We start from the raw sequence: 17,434 nt of genomic DNA, 5'->3' as shown, positions 1-17,434 counted from the left end.
CCCCCCCCCACACCCCCACCATCTCCATTCCCACTCTTCTGAAGGAGAAAGCCTGCGTAATTGTTTTCCCTCCATCTTCTGTGTCATTGTCAGATGGGTCCTGCGGGATTATTAGCAACCCCAGGTCCCTCAATAATTCATCCAGAGCTATTTATACACAGATGGAGAGTCCTCTAAAGTCTCCCCCAGTGAGCTTATCTGACGCTTAGACAGACAGACAGAGGGAGAGAAAGCGATAGAGAGGAACAGTGCTACAAAGGGAAAAGCGAGAGAGAGAGAGAGAGAGATAGACAGAGAGAAAATAGGAGGGACATACAAGAAGAGTGAGACGGATGGAGAGAGGCGATCACAGAGAGAAATGGAAAGACGAGCAACGTAAGACTGACAGTGTATGAAGCGGCGAGAGTGAGGAGGGAGAGCGGCGCTTTTACGTAGACACAATGACAGTGTTTCTGGTGTGCATTGAGTTTCAAGGTGAAACTCTCTCATCTGCTTTGCCAAAGTGAACAAAAGCACCGTCCCGGGAATAGCATACCCTCACACAACACACATTAATGGCTTTTAATCTTCCCCCCTTTTTCCTCCATTTAACACAATTAAGATGTTTGCAAAGCTAACATGGACCACTAGTCGCTATAGGAAGGACAGATGAAAGACATCCACGGATTTCCATATGCAAAGTAAACACAGTTATCCGTCCTTTCTAACGTGTCAATGCGTAAGACCAACAAAACAGCAGCCAGCCATTTCTTAAATCACCTAATCATTCACTAACATAACATTAACACATTAGCATATTAACATTAGCGTGTTAAGTAGCTTCTAATCCCAAACAGATAGTGTTTGGGCTACAGAGGGCTGCGTGACTGCATGCTTTTAATAGCTTTGGAGATACCTGTGTCTTTCTCCCTGCCTCCGAATCGAGGGGACATTTTGTTGTCGTCAGACTAATGAAGCCTTTGGCGCACAAAGTTGATTTTCAAAGTCCCTTTGTTGGCTCTCCAGCCACAGATAATTATATATATTCATCCCCTTTGGCAGTCACTTTTATCCAGCTCATTTAGAAAGCTTGGCTTCCTCTTGGACAAATTGGGACATTGAAAGGAAGATTGGAGTGATAGTTTTTACATTTTGCATCGATGGCACATTAATCAGGGCAACTATAGCTATGGGAAAAGATTCACTTAAACACCCTGTGAGAAGCGGGCCATTTGTCTGTTGCAAGTAGTATCACAAAAGTTATGTCATTATCTAAAATGCATTCTTTCTGCCTGCATAAAAGAGGCTTGTACTGTAAATCCATAAAGCTTTGCTCTGAAACTTAACTGCAGATTCATTTGCAGAATGCATAATAAATCACAGGCAAATACATTTATTTACAAATTAAAGTGAAGTTTGTTTTTTTGTTTTGTTTTTTACAGTTGCACATCTAACAGATCAGTCCACTGAAGAACACTGAGGACAGAATCACCTGGACTAAAACTGACATTTCTAATAGCTTAGTTTTAAATGGAAACTTTGTTATAATCTGAATTGACAGCAAATTTTTTAGTTTCAACGTTGAATATTCAACTCTTTGTTCAGTTTTGACTTCAAACTCTGTTTTAATTGAAGTATTTTGTGATGTTGGAAACTAGTTTCCTATTTTTCTACAACTTGTGGTTTGTGAAATGAACTTTTGTTTCTGTGGGTAAAGCCCATGCCAAATTAATTGCTGCTGCCCACTGTGTCCTGATGGTATTGATGAACGATCCATAGAGGAGCGCGTTGTTTTCTCTCTCTCTGCCCTACACACACACGCACCAAACACACACACACACACACTGCTGTTGCTCCGGGGAAAGCTAAGCTTATCAACTAGCCAATGCTCACACTCTCACGCATGCGCGCACACACAGACTTCTCTGTCTCTATCTATAAACCCCATGAAATCATTCCACACCAAGTGAGGCGGGGTATGTATAGGTTTGGCCAGGATTCCCATCTCCTGTTCTGTGATTAAAGGACCAAACTAATAGGCTCTGTCTCGTTGGGAACCTGCATGGGGCTGGGAGAGACCTCAGAAGCCATTAAATTGCAAATCTGTAATAATTTGCTGAAGGCTTTCTGTCCAGATCATTCCCTGGGCTGATTTGTGCATTGAGGTAGCGCTCTGAATGGCCAAGCACAAACCCAGCTGAGCCCACCGGCTGGCCAGCCAAGTTAGTCTACTGGAGGGCACACTCCAGATTCACTCAGAGCCATATTTACTTTACAAGAAACCACAGTGCAAACTTGTGCTGTGCCCTTTTCATTTAATTTGTGCCCACAATCTGCAAAAAATTAGAGCCTGATTTATGAAGGCAGCAGCTAATCATGAGGCTGGTCCTCTGAGTGAAGCAAAGCTTCAAAGGCACAGAAAGGTGCAGACAGTCTGCAGGGTATTTTATCAGCTCAGAAAAGAAATCAAAAAATGTTGTAATGTCGAAATAAATATAATATTTATCAAAATGGACATTCTAAAGCAGTTCATTAATCTGCAATAACCTAATAATAACTTATTTATTTAGTTACTTTATTGTTTATACTGCCTGAATGTAAAGGTGTTATATAAACCTCAGAGGAAATTAAACAATCAAGAACGAGGAAATGTATAAAAGAAGAAAGTGCTGATATAAAAAATGAAGGTGCTGCAATCTACGTGTGGTATCAAAAAGAGCGCAGTCAGCACAGAGCATCAGCAGCTCAGTCAGTGCCAGTCAAGTGAAGTTTAATAACCACAGCACAACTCCCTTTTGTGCCTTTATTTTGGAGTAAATAAAATAAATATATATGATTAGGAATTTGAAATTTGTCTGAAACTTGTTGGCTTCTGATCTTGTTTTGGTGACATGTTGTTTTGAGTGTTAATACACCTGTGAGAGTTTGAACCTGTTGTTGGAGGAGGCAGAGAAAATAATCCTCACACGCTGCACAAATCCAGCAGGATGTCAACGGTTCACACTTATATTTTAAGTCATATTTGCAAACGCCTCAGCGAAGCAACATAAAACCTTATCTTCTCAATCAGCCTTTCACTACGAGCAGTGGGATCCTACACCCACTGCCCGAGTTGGGGCGGTTTTGATGATTTCTCATGAGAGATCTCTGTGTTTGTACCTTTATCTGCTTCTTCGTACCGATTTGAAGATGGAAAAAGAAAAGTGATCATATATTTCTGTGCACAAACTCAACATTCATTGCTTTCCTGTGTTTCCAGTTCAATGAAATCACATCAAACATGACCACAGTCCTGAGAAAGTAGATAAGCTTTTGACCGTTACTCAAAATAGCTAAAGGATGTTTTTCAATCTCAAGAAACTTTTCATTTAGTTTTGAATATTTGATTTATATAAAACTACAATGTTTGATATCAAGTTTTCTGGGGTCCATGTTGGGCATCACATGACAAAACACTGCTGGTTTATAAGTGTATGAAATAAGGGACAAACGTCTTTGTAAATCTGGCTCTCAGTGACACTGATGCAAACACACACACACATGAAGAAACAAACACACCTTCTGTACAGTGCACTCTAGTGTTAAGGTGATTGCCTGATTGAACCCCTTCAGAAGGACAACGGTTTGTTAAGACCACAACCTGAAGCTTCAGTATCACCCAGAATGCACCACAGCCTCCCAGCAGCAGCCTGTGTTGGTAACACTGTACAAACTGCAGGAACATGAAGAAAAAAGCACACACACACACACACCAAACTGACAAATATACAGTACAGTAAGACCTGTCCCATTAACATGTTGTCAGGGATCCTGCTAATATGGAGGGCACTTGCTTATTTACCCCCGGGGTGGCTGGGAGCTGCAGGGGTCTAATTCTGCTACCATCCCAGGAAGGTCATTGTCCCTTCTCCAGCCATGATGGCCACAGAGTAGTGCTTAAATCTGGCAAAACGCAGCCTATAAATTACAGCAGAGGACAGAGGGGTCAGAGCCTGGCATGGAACTGGGCCAGAAGCTATCAATCTGCCGGGGCCAGCGAGGGCGACATCTGTCTCTGGGACTCCCTCACTCTTTCTACTCCTTCTCGCTCTGTCTGTCTGTCGTTTTCCTTTCCTTGCTTTTCAGTCTTCTCCTTTCAGCCCTTTTTCCTTTTGCTCACACTCTTTGCCTGTCATTGAACAATCTCTCTGTGCCTCCATTTTTAGTCTGCACCTGTCTGAACAATCTCTGCTCTCTTTCTTTATATTGCTCTGCCTCTTGATATTCTCTCTCTGTCTTTGTGTGAAACCCCCCCCACCCCCACCCCACCCGAACTCTCCTCCATGGATCTCCCTCGCCTCTTTTCACGCATTCTCTTACATCATCCGTGTTTCAACATCTCTCTAATTCTCCTTCCCTCTCTCTCTCTCTCTTGCCCCCCCCCTCTCTCTCTCTGTCTTGAGCTCCTTGTCGTTTTACGCACTCTTGCACCATCTCCCTCTGCAGCGATATGTTTTGGTCTATGTGCTCTCCAACCAGCAGTATAGGATAAAACCTTGATGTACTTTCTCTCAATGTGATGCCAATATGTTTTGAATGGTAAAATCCCGAGCAAAATACACAAATCTACACAGTTTGGGGAATTGAAAACGGAACAGATATAGACTAATGGGAGGTCAAAGACAAATACAAGCTGATTAGTTGCCTTAAGTCATTCCATACGAATTAAAACAATTATAACATCTCTCTGAACTGAATTGCTAACGTCAGATTTTCCTCTCATATCACAAGAGAAAAAGTCGTAGTTTAAATATAGGATGCTGACTCTGTCAAGTCAAAACTTGTCAAACTTAATCTACAACAAACATTTCTTTTTGGTTGACGCTGCTGCTAGAACATCTTGCACTACATTTGCCAACCCAAACCCTCGAAAACTTCTGCATGACTTATTAATCTTCCTTCATTTTCTGAATCAAACTTGGCCTTGAATAATTGAGAGGGATCTTTGAAAAGCCCTAACCTCCATTCCCACCTTCCTTTTACAAGTCAACGTGGTGCATTTTTAATTGGGGGACATGAAATAGGCATGAAGGGAGATGGGAAGAAAGTGAATTGAATCAGGGACACTCAAACCTGGCAGTCACTGCACAGCTTAGGAGTATGTGTGCATATATACAGAAGGCTAAATATGCGTCTGGCCTTGACAAGTCACACATGCTCAACAGTCTTTGACGTGCTTTCTGTCTGGGACAAATAGTACACGACTCATGTAATCCCTGCTTTAGAGTATCCCAGCAGGCAGACCCAGATACGCCACTTCGAGTTATGTTTAGCAATTTGGTTGAGAATAAACATCAATTCAACTTTCTATGAACCATAAATCTCCAAAGCCGAACGATTTGTTTAGTGTATATGAGGCAATTTTGTCTGGGCTAAAAAGGTAATTGAAAGCACATGTATTATTTGTTGGGAAAATCGTGAATTATTGGTGCAATATCTATCTGCAATGTAATAATGATGTACTTTTTCGGTAACATTAATACAAAACTTGACCTTGAGAGAAATACCAGAAAGAAGATAATATATATTGTATTAATATATATTTGTATATTATTATATTAGATGCTGTTTGAAATGAATACAAAACATTTCTAGTAGAAAATGTGAGGAGACTTAAAGCTTGCTGGATGTGCATTAACGAGCCACTGCCACGATCAGCGGTGACAAAGTTTGGTGCTATTTTTCATATTGCTGCTGTGTCATGCTGCTATTTCCTCGTGGGAAGCCTCTGCAGTCGGGCTGCAACTGGACCTGAGTTCATGTGCATACTGAGGGCTTGAGGCAGGACCTTAAATATAAATATTACTATTAAACACTAAAAAAAGGCTGTCATGAAGTAGGCAGCTCAGGCTGATATTTATATGATATGAACATGCAGCACAGCATGCACGAAAAAAAAAAAACACATAAGTATGAACACACATGACAAATATACAGAGAAGATGTATACACATCCCTTCAAACGCGCACATACACTGTACACACACAGATACTGGACATGGCTATTATAATGTTCCCTATCATAATGCCTCCTGACTGTGCAAAGCTTGATAAAAGGAGCCAGTAGCTCTAATCCAAAAGGCAAAACACCAATTTTCAAGTTCACACAGAGGAGAGTCATAACCTTTTGACTGTTGAACAAAGGAAATAACGTTTAAGCCTTTTTATGCGAATAATTACATATAGAGCGTGGTGCCTAAATGCGCAGATAAGAAAATCCTAGAAATAGAACAAAATATAACATATGGAGAGTTAAAGAGGAAAAGAGACAGAAATGATATCTAGTTCACTGTAGCAGATGTTGTTATGGAAGTATAGTACTACTGTATAAGTAAAACCACATTAACATAAATATATTTATTATCCTCCATGCTCACTTAAAAATAAATAAATAAATAAAAACCCACATCAAGCTAAAAAAGGAAGAAAAAAAAAAAAGAAAAAAAAAAGGGCTGTTCAGTAGGGGAAGGACCATTATTAGAAATCCAGCCTTAAATAATGGCAACCATCAGTAGAACAAAAGTAAGACCGAAAAACAACATGTAAGACTTTCCAACATTTCAAAGCTATTGCATTCCCCCATCTCTACAACCAGCCACCGGTACTTGAAGCAGGGGGGCGTGGAAGTGGTATTAAGGGTAGCTAAAAGATTGAAGAGGCCCAAAGCGTCAAGTTTTTAAAAATTTAACAGAAAGCACAATAATACTTAGCTGATGCAAGAGCCTTGAAAACAGAAAATATTTACCTCTCCAAGGAGCATTTGTCAAAAAAGGATTTTTTTTTTTCATCCTCTCAAAGAATACTACGGCAAGGGCAACGGGCACGGCAACTGAAAAGCAAGACCAAGGAAAAAAAGAAAGAAAAAGAAAAAAGGCAGGGGGGGACCCAGTGCAAGTCGTTTAGCCTCTCTTTATGGAAAACAAAAGGCCAAATGTTGATGAAACATTTAAGGCAGACTCTCTTTTAACCCAGCTCTGGGCTATCAGCCGAGGAGTTTCAAAACAGTGTCAAAACACAAGAGAGCTTTTTCACTGTACATATATATTTTTTCTTTTTTTTTTAATTGTTGAAAAGATCATGATCACCTTTGTATTTAGTGCATCAGACTCTTAATATCCATGTTTGTTCCTGGGCCAGCAGAGAAAAAACAACACACACCTAGAGTGAGTCATAGAAAAATCTATCGATCTATCTATCTATCTATCTATCTATCTATCTATCTATCTATCTATCTATCTATCTATCTATCTATCTATCTATCTATCTATCTATCTATCTATCTATCTATCTATCTATCTATCTATCTATCTATCTGTGAAACTAGTTGACATCAGCAGCCTCTCTGACCGACAGCCACAAATCTTCAGTGTTGTGCTTATCCACAGGTCAGCACTGCCATCCACAGTGAGCCATGACATTGCCATGTGGAACCATTATCTACACACTAACACATATAGGACAGATGCTGACTAGACTGTTTTACTGTATGGAGTGAGACGTGTGTGTGTGTGTGTGTGTGTATGTGCGCATGTGTGTGTGTGTGCTTCTGAACTATACCAGTACAAAAAGTTTTCTGTCAAGTTAACACAAACAACAACGTAGAGTATTTGGAGATACACACTGTGCACTTTTGACTGTGTGCACTAAACTTGCGATGACTGAGAGGTTGTGGCGTGAGTGTCAGCTACTTTTAGTGGGTCTGTAGGAGGCGAGTTGAGATGAATGGGTAGGTACAGCCATCCCTTTACATTATCTCTGGCTCTCTCTATGTATGTAAAGGTCAGTGGTTTTAACGAGAGGAGCGCCGAGGTCAGAGGAGCCGGAGGACTCCACCTCCCTGACAGCCATCATGACTCCCAACCTGCTGTTAGCATGCTAATCCTTGCAAGACTTCCACGAGCAGCACTCCCTCCTTTTGGCTCGTAGCGGTCATCTCTCACTGTGACTAACTGGCTCCCTGCTCGGCCATCAGCCGGCCCCCATCTGACAGTCCCCTCCAATAATAATGGACAACAGAAGCAGTGCTGCCTTGACAACGGTCCTCCTGACAAATTAGGCTCACTGTACTCCCCTGCTCTGGCTCCGCCTCTTGTTTCCCTCTTGTTGCTTGGCAGTTCTGGGCTGTGCCAGGACATGGGGGGGGGGGGGGGGTGGGGGCGGTGGCGGTGGTGGCGGTGGGTACGACGGCGGTGGTGGGTGCGGTGTGGCGCCGGTGGTCGAGTGTATACTTTAAGAAGCGACCTCCTCGATGCGACCCGTGTTGCCTTTCTCCCTGACAAAACCCTCAAAATCGATTGCGATGTGCGTCTTCATACAAACGGGGCACAATGTGGGGCCTGAGCGTGCATTTAGAGCTGAGCTGAGTGGAGGATTCTGGGCCAGGGAGGAGAGGAGGAGCACATAAAAACACACACACACACACACACACACTCATAGAAGCACACACACTCATCCCAAACTGAATGCGAGAGGAGGAGAGAGAAGGATCCCACGGTGAGGATGATGCAACTGGAGTGAAATTTTTCGGCCGGAACGCATGCTGCATTAACGCAGACCTGCAGGACGAAAAAAACACACCCTCCCTTCTTTCTTTCTTTGTTCAAAGCCAAATTTGGTTTTATCTTTCCCCTCTCTTAATTTTCCTTTTTTTTTTTTTTTTTCCCGCAGACGGTACTTCTCTAATGGCAACCTGTAACACCTAATTGCCTGCAATAAAACACAGCAGGAGTGTTTCATGTTTTTGGCATCATGACTTCCTGGACTCACCAAACACGATAAGCCCAATGATCTGTTCTGAACCAGCTTCCCTCTGACATATTCAGTTTAAAGGGGCTGAAATATCAAAACCATAGGCATTCAGTGGAAACCATAACTCCCTTTATGACCCACACAGATTATAGCCCCCATCTGTAGCATAAGCCATCTGCAGTATGGGGAAATTTAAACAAGATTGCTGTTGGTCATTACGCTGTTTCCACTTGTTTGATTCGTAACATATTGAACCTTATATGATCATATAACCCTCTTCTCAAGTATCGTTATTAAATGATAAACATTTTTAACAGCAAATGTTTCATCATTAATCACCACAGCTCTTCTCATACAGTGGACCAGTGGTGTCCACTGTCAGTGAGGAAAGCAGATGATCTGAACTGAGGACCTGTGACATTTTGCTTACATCACTTGCCAGGTCAAAATGGACCACTTGGCCCAAATCTAAACAAAGTTTCAACACCTGCTTTGACTTTGAGTAACTCTCTGGCTTTTGCAGCTACTTCAGCTCACTGAAAGAGCTGTTGCTAATGTATTTAGTTTGGCCAAGGACAAACATATTACTCACATTAAATTACCACCAAATGAAACAACAGCAGTAAAACAAACTTGGTGACACTCGCATTTGCATTTGCTTGCGAAAAAACGAAGATGTAAGACAATAAAGGTTTGGCTACGAAACACAAATACTGCCTGAAGATGTGACAGCAGTAAACAATAGATAACACCTTCGGTTATTAAATGTCTTCCCCGTATCACCACAGCTCAATTGCAACAGTGATCATTACATGGAATCAGGCTGATGAATAGCGCTAGTAATCATATCTACACCTTCTCTTCTTGAATAGATCCCCCACCTCCCATGCTGCATTGCCAGGGAGAGGAGAAAGAGAAAGGGCTGGCTCTTTGTGCTAGCCGTGCCTCTCAGCCCCGTTGTGCTTGGTAGAAGCAGCAGCAGCAGCAGCAGCAGCCGGTGACCATTATAAATGGCCTCTATTAGCATGACTCGGTCGCAGAGGGGAGAGAAATAAAATCATTGGGAGAATGTAGGCCTGCACTGGTGTCCCTGCGCCCACTCCCAGCCTCTGCAGACCCCCAGTCCCATGCTCCCCTCCTCCCCTTCATTCCAAGGGGACAGAATCCTAAAGACTAGATTACTAGTGATACATGGAGTCATTATGGGGAGGGTTATGGCAATAGTATCACAGGCACAGCTGACAATGGCTATAATAGGGGTCTCTTTCTTCAGGGGTAGCATTACCATAGCAAAGGCTGTTTCTTTGGGCTTGTTGATGTACAGCAGGACACGATGAGGGCCTTTTATTACCTGCCGCAGAGAAAGAGCTCTGTATTATCTAGCAGAAAACCACGCTTATTTCTTTGTAAAAGTGCCATGTCTCGTTGGGTAAAGTTAAACGAACACAATGGTGTCCCAGATAAGGTATTACGACGTGAGCGATGGCAATTACCAACAATGTGCAATTTGAAAGAACACAGGTAGAACAAAATTGTAAAGGAAATGGCAGTCAATCATTTACAATCTCCGGCTCGAGCTGAAGCGTCGTTGTTCTACCCCAGCCGCTCACACAGAACATGACGCACTGTCACCGCAAAGGCAAAAAATATCAATGTAAGAACAAGAGCACAAGTGAAATGTGTTTGATCACAAGATTGTCATCAACATTAATGGTTAAGATGCATTTAATTGGCTTTAATTTTACAAGAGAGAAAAATAGACGGAGGCTAAATTACTTTTCTTCCAGATATTTGTATATTTCTTTTGTGACTGTGTTTACTCGTCTCCAACTCCGTGCCGCGATAGGGTGCTCTAACTGTTTCATGTAATGCTGTGTGCAGTCTTCAATAAAACCAGTGTGACGGCAGTGTACACAGTCACTCACTTTGCCCGTTATTTGTGGAACGTGTTGTCTTTTACTGCTAATTTGGGAATCTTCTATACGGAAACCTCAGGAAGGTGTTAGGAGTCTGTGGAGGGAACGCGGCCTTCAAACAGCTTGCAGTGAGCCAATGAGCTGGTGAGCCAGGGAGTAGCTAGTGCCTCCAGCTAGTTAAAATATGAGCGCAGCGGGGGCTTGCTAATGAAAGCGGGGGCCCAGCCCGGGAAGCAGGGCCGTATATTGCGGTGAGGAGACAGTTCTTAGAATCAGCTGGCGAGCCGTGCCTATAGTTCTGGGCCCACTGGTGATTAACCGTCCAACAGGGAGTCGCTACTACAGCTGGGCTATTAATAAGAGATAACCCCCCCCCTCTTCTTTCCTTCTTCCCCTCTTTGGTTTTCCCCCATGCCTGCAGACAGTCTCCACCCTCTGGAATTATTTGTATAGCATAATCATTTCCTGACACATGGTGCATGTCACACATTGTTTACATGGGACGGACGGACGGGCTTTAAAGGGAGAGAGGGTTGGGGGGATGGGAGTGGGTTGTGGTCCCCAAAAAGTGATAGCTCATTCTTAATGTACTTTGCTCCCCTGGGAGATGCCCTGCAGGTACAGCAGATCAATTAGTGACCTCTCATTAGATGGTGATTTGCTGAAAATGACCCGTCCCTTGAGAGTAGAAAATAAAATAGAAGGTTAAAGCACCATCATTCCTGTTGCACCAAAAGTGCAAGGCTGGTCGTTAATATTACACCAGAAGGCCACGTGACATGATCACAGCAGAAGTTTATGATAATTTGCTGGCAGCAGCACTGTAACAAAGAGATCAACTCTGTCAGTCAGCGCTACTCCAGGAAGAAGTGGGGGGAAAAAAATAATAAACCACCACAATAAATAAACTGCACAGGGTTATAAAGTTAAAGACATATTAGAATATTTCCCTGTGCTTTATAGTCAATCTTTCATTTTCAATGAGGAATAAATGTGATGACCAACAACTGAAGACCTCAAAAAGCTTAAAGGCTGTGCAGAAGTACAATACATTCATAGGCCTACTCCCTCTGTGTTGCACACGTGCGTACACACGTGCACGCGCGGCACCCCCTCACCACCGCCCCCCACCCCCTCACTCCCCCTCTCCCTCTCTCTTTTACACACATACACACTCTCTCACACACACACACACACACACACACACACACACACACACACACACACACACACACACACACACACACACACACACAGTGAGAGAGTTACGGGCAACAGAGTGTACTGTGCTGCGGGCAATCAAACACAGCCTCCCCGCTATTGCAACGTGAAAATGCGAGGTTAATGGCCTGGATTTAGCTCTGTAGTGAATGAAAGCACGTTTACAACCGCCGGACTAGATGTGTGAATACTCCCGTGCACACTGCCCAAACAGGAACATTGCTCGCTCTAATATCAGCCTACATATATTCATGCCGTCGTGACTGCCGATTCGTGACATTCTCATGCTTGGATGTTTGCTCAATAAGGTACAAAAAAAAAAAAAAATGATGATGAAAATTTCAGAGCCAATGACAAGACTGAGAAAAAATAAAAATCCTTTTTGGTGTCACAAATGCGACAACAACATCCTACATAAAGTCATTCAGGCTTCAGCTCTACAGAAAATGACACAATTTGCCAACAATCGTGCAGTTCTACCAGTCATCATGCATGATTTAGGATCCTCGCTCTCAACAATGTGTGTGACAGATTTCACACTGACAAAAACAAGTGGAGCCATAGTTGTCTCAGGGAACATGGGCATCACCCACCTTTGTGCATGCCCGTGAATCGGTCCTTGAGCACTGTGAGCTCGTAGATCTTGCCGAACTCCTCGAACAGGGGCCGGAGGTCCTTCTCGTCCAGGTTGCGGGGGATCTGACCGATGAAGAGTTTGATGGCATCGTGGTCCTTCATGGGGATGGTGGCCGGGCAGCCCGCCGGGCTGTGGCTGTGGCTTAATCCGTTCACGAGCCCGTTCGTGCTGGCGGAGACCACACCGACACCGTGCACCGTGCCGTCCACCTGCCCGTTGGTTAAAGTTGCCATCTTCGGACCGGCCAGTGAGTTGGGATGGGTACAACAGCAGCAGATGGTGATGGTGGAGAATCGTTTACGTTGAAGAAAGAAAAAAAAAAAGCTGGTGGAAGTCTTGGTCAAAATTTGGTTCCGAGACCAAGCCGTGCCAGAGCTGATTCCGCTCTCGTCCTATCAAAGCCAATATTTACATTGATGTGAAAACACATGTAGCATTTGGCGAAGACGCATATCAAAAGCGCACAATGCCGTTGGTCCCGATGGAGGCTTTGATTCCTTATATTTATGTCCTACCCAATAACTCGTTCATTGATTTCATAAAAGAGAGACAGAGAGAAAGAGAGAGATAGAGAAGGGGGAGGGAGAAAGAGAGAGAAGAGAGAGAGAGTGAGAGAGAGAGACCAAGAGCGTTCACTGTCTATTTACACCCACGTTCCCTCGTCCCAGCTTCTTGGCACCCTTTTATTTTTTTGCATTGAGGAGTCGGTATGGGTGTCTTCTCGGTTTAAACGGACAGGACCGGTTCAATCTCTGCCCGAGCAGTGGGGAGGTTTGAAGGAAGGGGGCCCGTTATAAACCGAGCATATGTCAAAGCCAGCGTTTTCTTTTCCCCCTTTTCTTACGCGAGGAGCGAGTGGTACATTCCACCGAGGGGAGAGGGTCTATAAATAGAGAAATATAGAGAATACGGTCCTTTGTGCTCCTATACTCAGAGCAAATAACCACACATTGACGAAGTCAAGAATTTATTACTTCGTGACTGACATGCACACTATTCTTATTAATTGTAATAAGCTGTAAAACTGTCTCTAGACAATTTACACCTGACATGTTTCGATTCATGTAAAAAAAAACAAACAAAAAAAAACATTGTGCAGCAGTTAGGATGCGATTGAAAATGTGGCAGTCGCTCTCTGGAGCTTTGATTTTGTGCTTAAGCCACATTTCATGTCATCTTCTAGTTCCTCATCCTCGACGGCAGCAGCAGCAGCAGCAGAGTCGCAGCATCCTCGGCTCGCGCCTGGACGGTGGACAGCTCCGTGGTGCTGAAATGCGGGTCCCACTGGCGAAACTAAAACATACTGATGGGGCGATTCCCTCTGACGGCTCCACCGCTCCTTATTGTTAAGAACAAACACACGTTTTTGCAACGGTGAGGTGATATATTATTAGCTTCCTCTGCCATTTCTAAAGGCATGTGGATTAGACGATTTGATTTTCAGCAAAAGGGGAAGTCTGTGAGCACCGCCGAGTGGCGTAGAGAGGGGGCACACGGAGCGGGAAAAAAATCACACAAGAGTGGGACAAACTGTCAAGATGCACCGAAATCCACATTCAAGCGATGTCGGTAGACCTTTAGGTTTCTCCAGGTGATGCGGTTGTCACAAAGGCAAAAAAAAGAAGAGGAAAAACCTCAACGTCGAAAGAAACAGCGTCATGGGGATAAAAAGAAATAACTCAGGGCCTTGCAAAAAATACAGATATGAACTGCAAAAGTATACAAAAAACTATTTCTACTTCATTTGGAAGGACATCCATACTCAGTTTCCTGATTCAGCTTGTTATAGGCCTGTAGGCATCAACCAAATGTTTCTGAATCAATTAGAGAGTGGCCAGTCTGATTAATTTAGCAGCACTTGATTTATGAAAATCTGAGTTTGAGTGAGTTGGGTATTGATATTAAATAGCACTCAGAGTGGAAGGTCTAAAGCACTTATACATAAATTAAAAGCACGTTTGCATCTGTGACTGACCCACATGGTGACAGATAAAAAGAAACTAACTAAGCATTCCCTTATAGGGTAGGAAAAAAAGAAAGTCATTTCTGCTTTCTTAAGCTCATCATATCATATTGTTAGCATCACAGCCTGGGGCAGATAAGACTCCCAAAGGCAACAGGGGTTTGTCTTAACCCAAATCTCTGAGTACACCGACCTGAGGGTGGAGATGGAGTGACAGTAGGTTTCAACATTTCCTGTCAAACTGGGTATAATTTATATTGACAGAAACATATTCTGGTATAAGATCAACACTAGAATACGAACTGCACAGATCATTGGCTATTGCCATTGACTATTGGCTATACTGGTGTATTCATTTGGGAGTAAACCAACGTTTATCCCCCAATCCCCAAAGGAAAACAGTTACTGCAATCCTCGAGGTCATGGCAATTTGTAAATGATAACAGTGGTGATATTCCTACTGACTTTGATGAATGCCATTTAAACAGCAACAAAGTAGCCTGTGGAAATTGAATCAGTGACTTGGCAATGCTGGCAGTCCTTTTTAATAGCTAATGTGGAAAACATAAATGAATAGTTGTATTGCACTTTCTCATGCAGGTTAACTTATGATCTCTCATAGAAATCACACAAATTGACGGTAAATAAATATCTATATTGATCCAGAGTGTGTGGAATAGAGGAACACACGCGCACACACACAAATGTGTAAGACTATGCTGAGAAGCAGCAATACAATCCCTATGATAATATAATATTATATTCATAATAGACCGAAGGATAAAGTGTAAGGTATATGGGCCACGAGACACTGAACTATGTTCAAGTGATGAGCAAAATGAAATGGTATAGCCCACTCCAGTTATGCTTCAGTGTCTCCAGTTAAGCCATGCACCCTGAAGGCCTCATAGTATAGCACAGACATCCAAGGCTCATAATGTTGACCTATTTGTTTTCATTTTTGGCTATGAGGCACACCCCCCCTCTGCCGAGACATTAGCCAACCATTAAATAACAAAAGCGACACACTCGGCGCCTCTCTCACCTCTTTCTGCTCTTCCGCCAGCTAAATGGCCCGGTAATGTCATCCCGTTCTCACGGCATGACCGGGCCCCAGCGGGGCGGGGTGTTTGGGGGTGGTGGGGCTTGGCTTTCTTTGGCATGACACCGTGCTCTGCTCTCCAAGCTTTCCCTCGGGGCCACACTCCATTCACCACAGCAGCCTTGCCTGCGCTCACGCCTGACTTACCTCCAGCAATATTTTTTAATACAAGGGTGAAATGGGAGGGCACAAATCATAGTAATTATGTTCAGTGGGTACTGCCGTGATGATTATGTAAGGTATGGCGCCAGGATGGTTCCCTCACGGTCTGTCTCGTCACACAACCTACCTGTGAGCCACTTTGAAATGTTTTCAGTGTCGCCCAGAGTGAAATGGCTTCAGTGACTGAGCCCATCGGGCTGATAATAATAATAACACGCAAATTAACGAGCAAGACGTGTAACAGTGTGTCTCTTCGCTCCCAAAATGCTACTTATTTCAATCCGTTTGGGTATACTCAAATATGACGGTGCAGCTCTTGCAAATCATTTGTGCCCACTGCACAAGTGTGCTGAGAGCAATACTCAAGGCTCCCAGTCAGTCAAACTACTTTCATATTTATCCTCTCTTTCTGTAAACTCCAATACATTCCCCCCAAAAACATCAGTTTGATGCAATCAAATGATTTCATTTCTGCAAATATAAATAATTATCTAGTTTCCAAAGCTCATCTGTGAAATAAATCAAGGCTGGACTTTATTAATATTTACAACCATATTAGTTACTAGACTGCAATTGTAAGACAGCAGCATCAAAAGGTTTTTATAAAGCAGAAGTGCTGTGAGAGAGATGTGCCTCTGTCCTTGGTGCTGAAACTAACATACAGCCACGATAACGCATGCATGCCTCTGTCCATGGTGCTGAATTCAATACAGGGCAATATTAACAAGCATTTCTTTCAAAGGCAAGCAGGCAGCCTGTGTGGATTCCCAATAACACTTTAGAAAATCTCAAGTCCCTATGGACAAAGTGTAAATGACCACACATGGACACCCTGCTTCCCTCTAAATATTCCACAGAGCCCATCAAAAAGAGGTCACTTCACCCACCTCCTTATCCACCCCACCCCAAATGATCCTTTGCAATCACACAGCAAAGGAGGCCTATTTTGCCCTTGGAATATTGCTCCCTTGCTTGTCATGGCTTCAATTTTCAGTTTCGGCACTGTAAACGGTTGCAGCAAGGCAAATAAATGAAAAGGGAAATGAAATTCTGGGTGGCCAAGTTACACAAATAGATTGATAATCTGCATGGGGCACCATAAAGAGCTCTGACGTTTTCAATATTACCTATTCTGCATAGTAATGTCTTTTCTCACCTCTCCTTCATATGGGACAAAGTTCTAAATCTCCTGTAGCCTTGGGACACCCAGGCCGTATATCACCTTCCAGTAATTTAGTGGGAAGAGCACAAAGGAATGAGGAAATGGCAGGTGCATGACTAAATGCTGAGAAAGTTTAGAGGGACGAGGAGGGCAGGAAGGCTCCCTTTAACTTGATTAGCACCAATTTGTTAGAGATTTGAGGGGATGTGCCAAGAAGAAGAAAATACTGCAGTAATTTAAAGTGTGTGCATGCTGCCTTATAAAAGGCACACATCATTCTCGACATATACTGCGTAGCATAATGATTGTAACTGTATCGCATGTGGAATTATCATATCCATTATATGCAAAGATGTTTGTTCATGAAAGCATTAATAAGTAGGGACATACGAATATAGAGAAACCAAAACAAACATCGCTAGTAATGGGGAAATGAAATATTTCTTGATTTCCTGAGGAAAAAAAAACATTTTATTGGGTCATGTGTGGAATGAACAGTTTTACA

General features: G+C 43.0%; 1 protein-coding gene across 7 annotated transcripts in view; it reads right to left on the bottom strand.

Annotated features, from left to right (window-relative positions):
* Positions 1 to 13,238, bottom strand: part of celf4 (CUGBP, Elav-like family member 4) — an 87,826-nt gene extending 74,588 nt beyond the window's left edge. For 3 of the 7 annotated variants that reach the window (XM_085776041.1, XM_085776044.1, XM_085776045.1), the window contains exon 1: positions 12,497 to 13,238. In XM_085776041.1, the coding sequence (XP_085632167.1) occupies positions 12,497 to 12,773 (277 nt within the window). In that variant the 5' untranslated portion in view covers positions 12,774 to 13,238. The remainder of the gene's footprint in view (positions 1 to 12,496) is intronic. The other 4 variants (XM_085776046.1, XM_085776043.1, XM_085776047.1 and 1 more) reach the window with 2 other exon arrangements.
* Between the last annotated feature and the right edge of the window lie 4,196 nt (positions 13,239 to 17,434).

The sequence above is a fragment of the Trachurus japonicus genome, chromosome 5, assembly GCF_045865225.1.
Source record: "Trachurus japonicus isolate A0001 chromosome 5, Traja_1.0".
Taxonomy (NCBI): Eukaryota; Metazoa; Chordata; class Actinopteri; order Carangiformes; family Carangidae; genus Trachurus; species Trachurus japonicus.
Note: the sequence above shows the minus strand (reverse complement) of the source record. Positions and strands in the feature narration are given on the sequence as shown.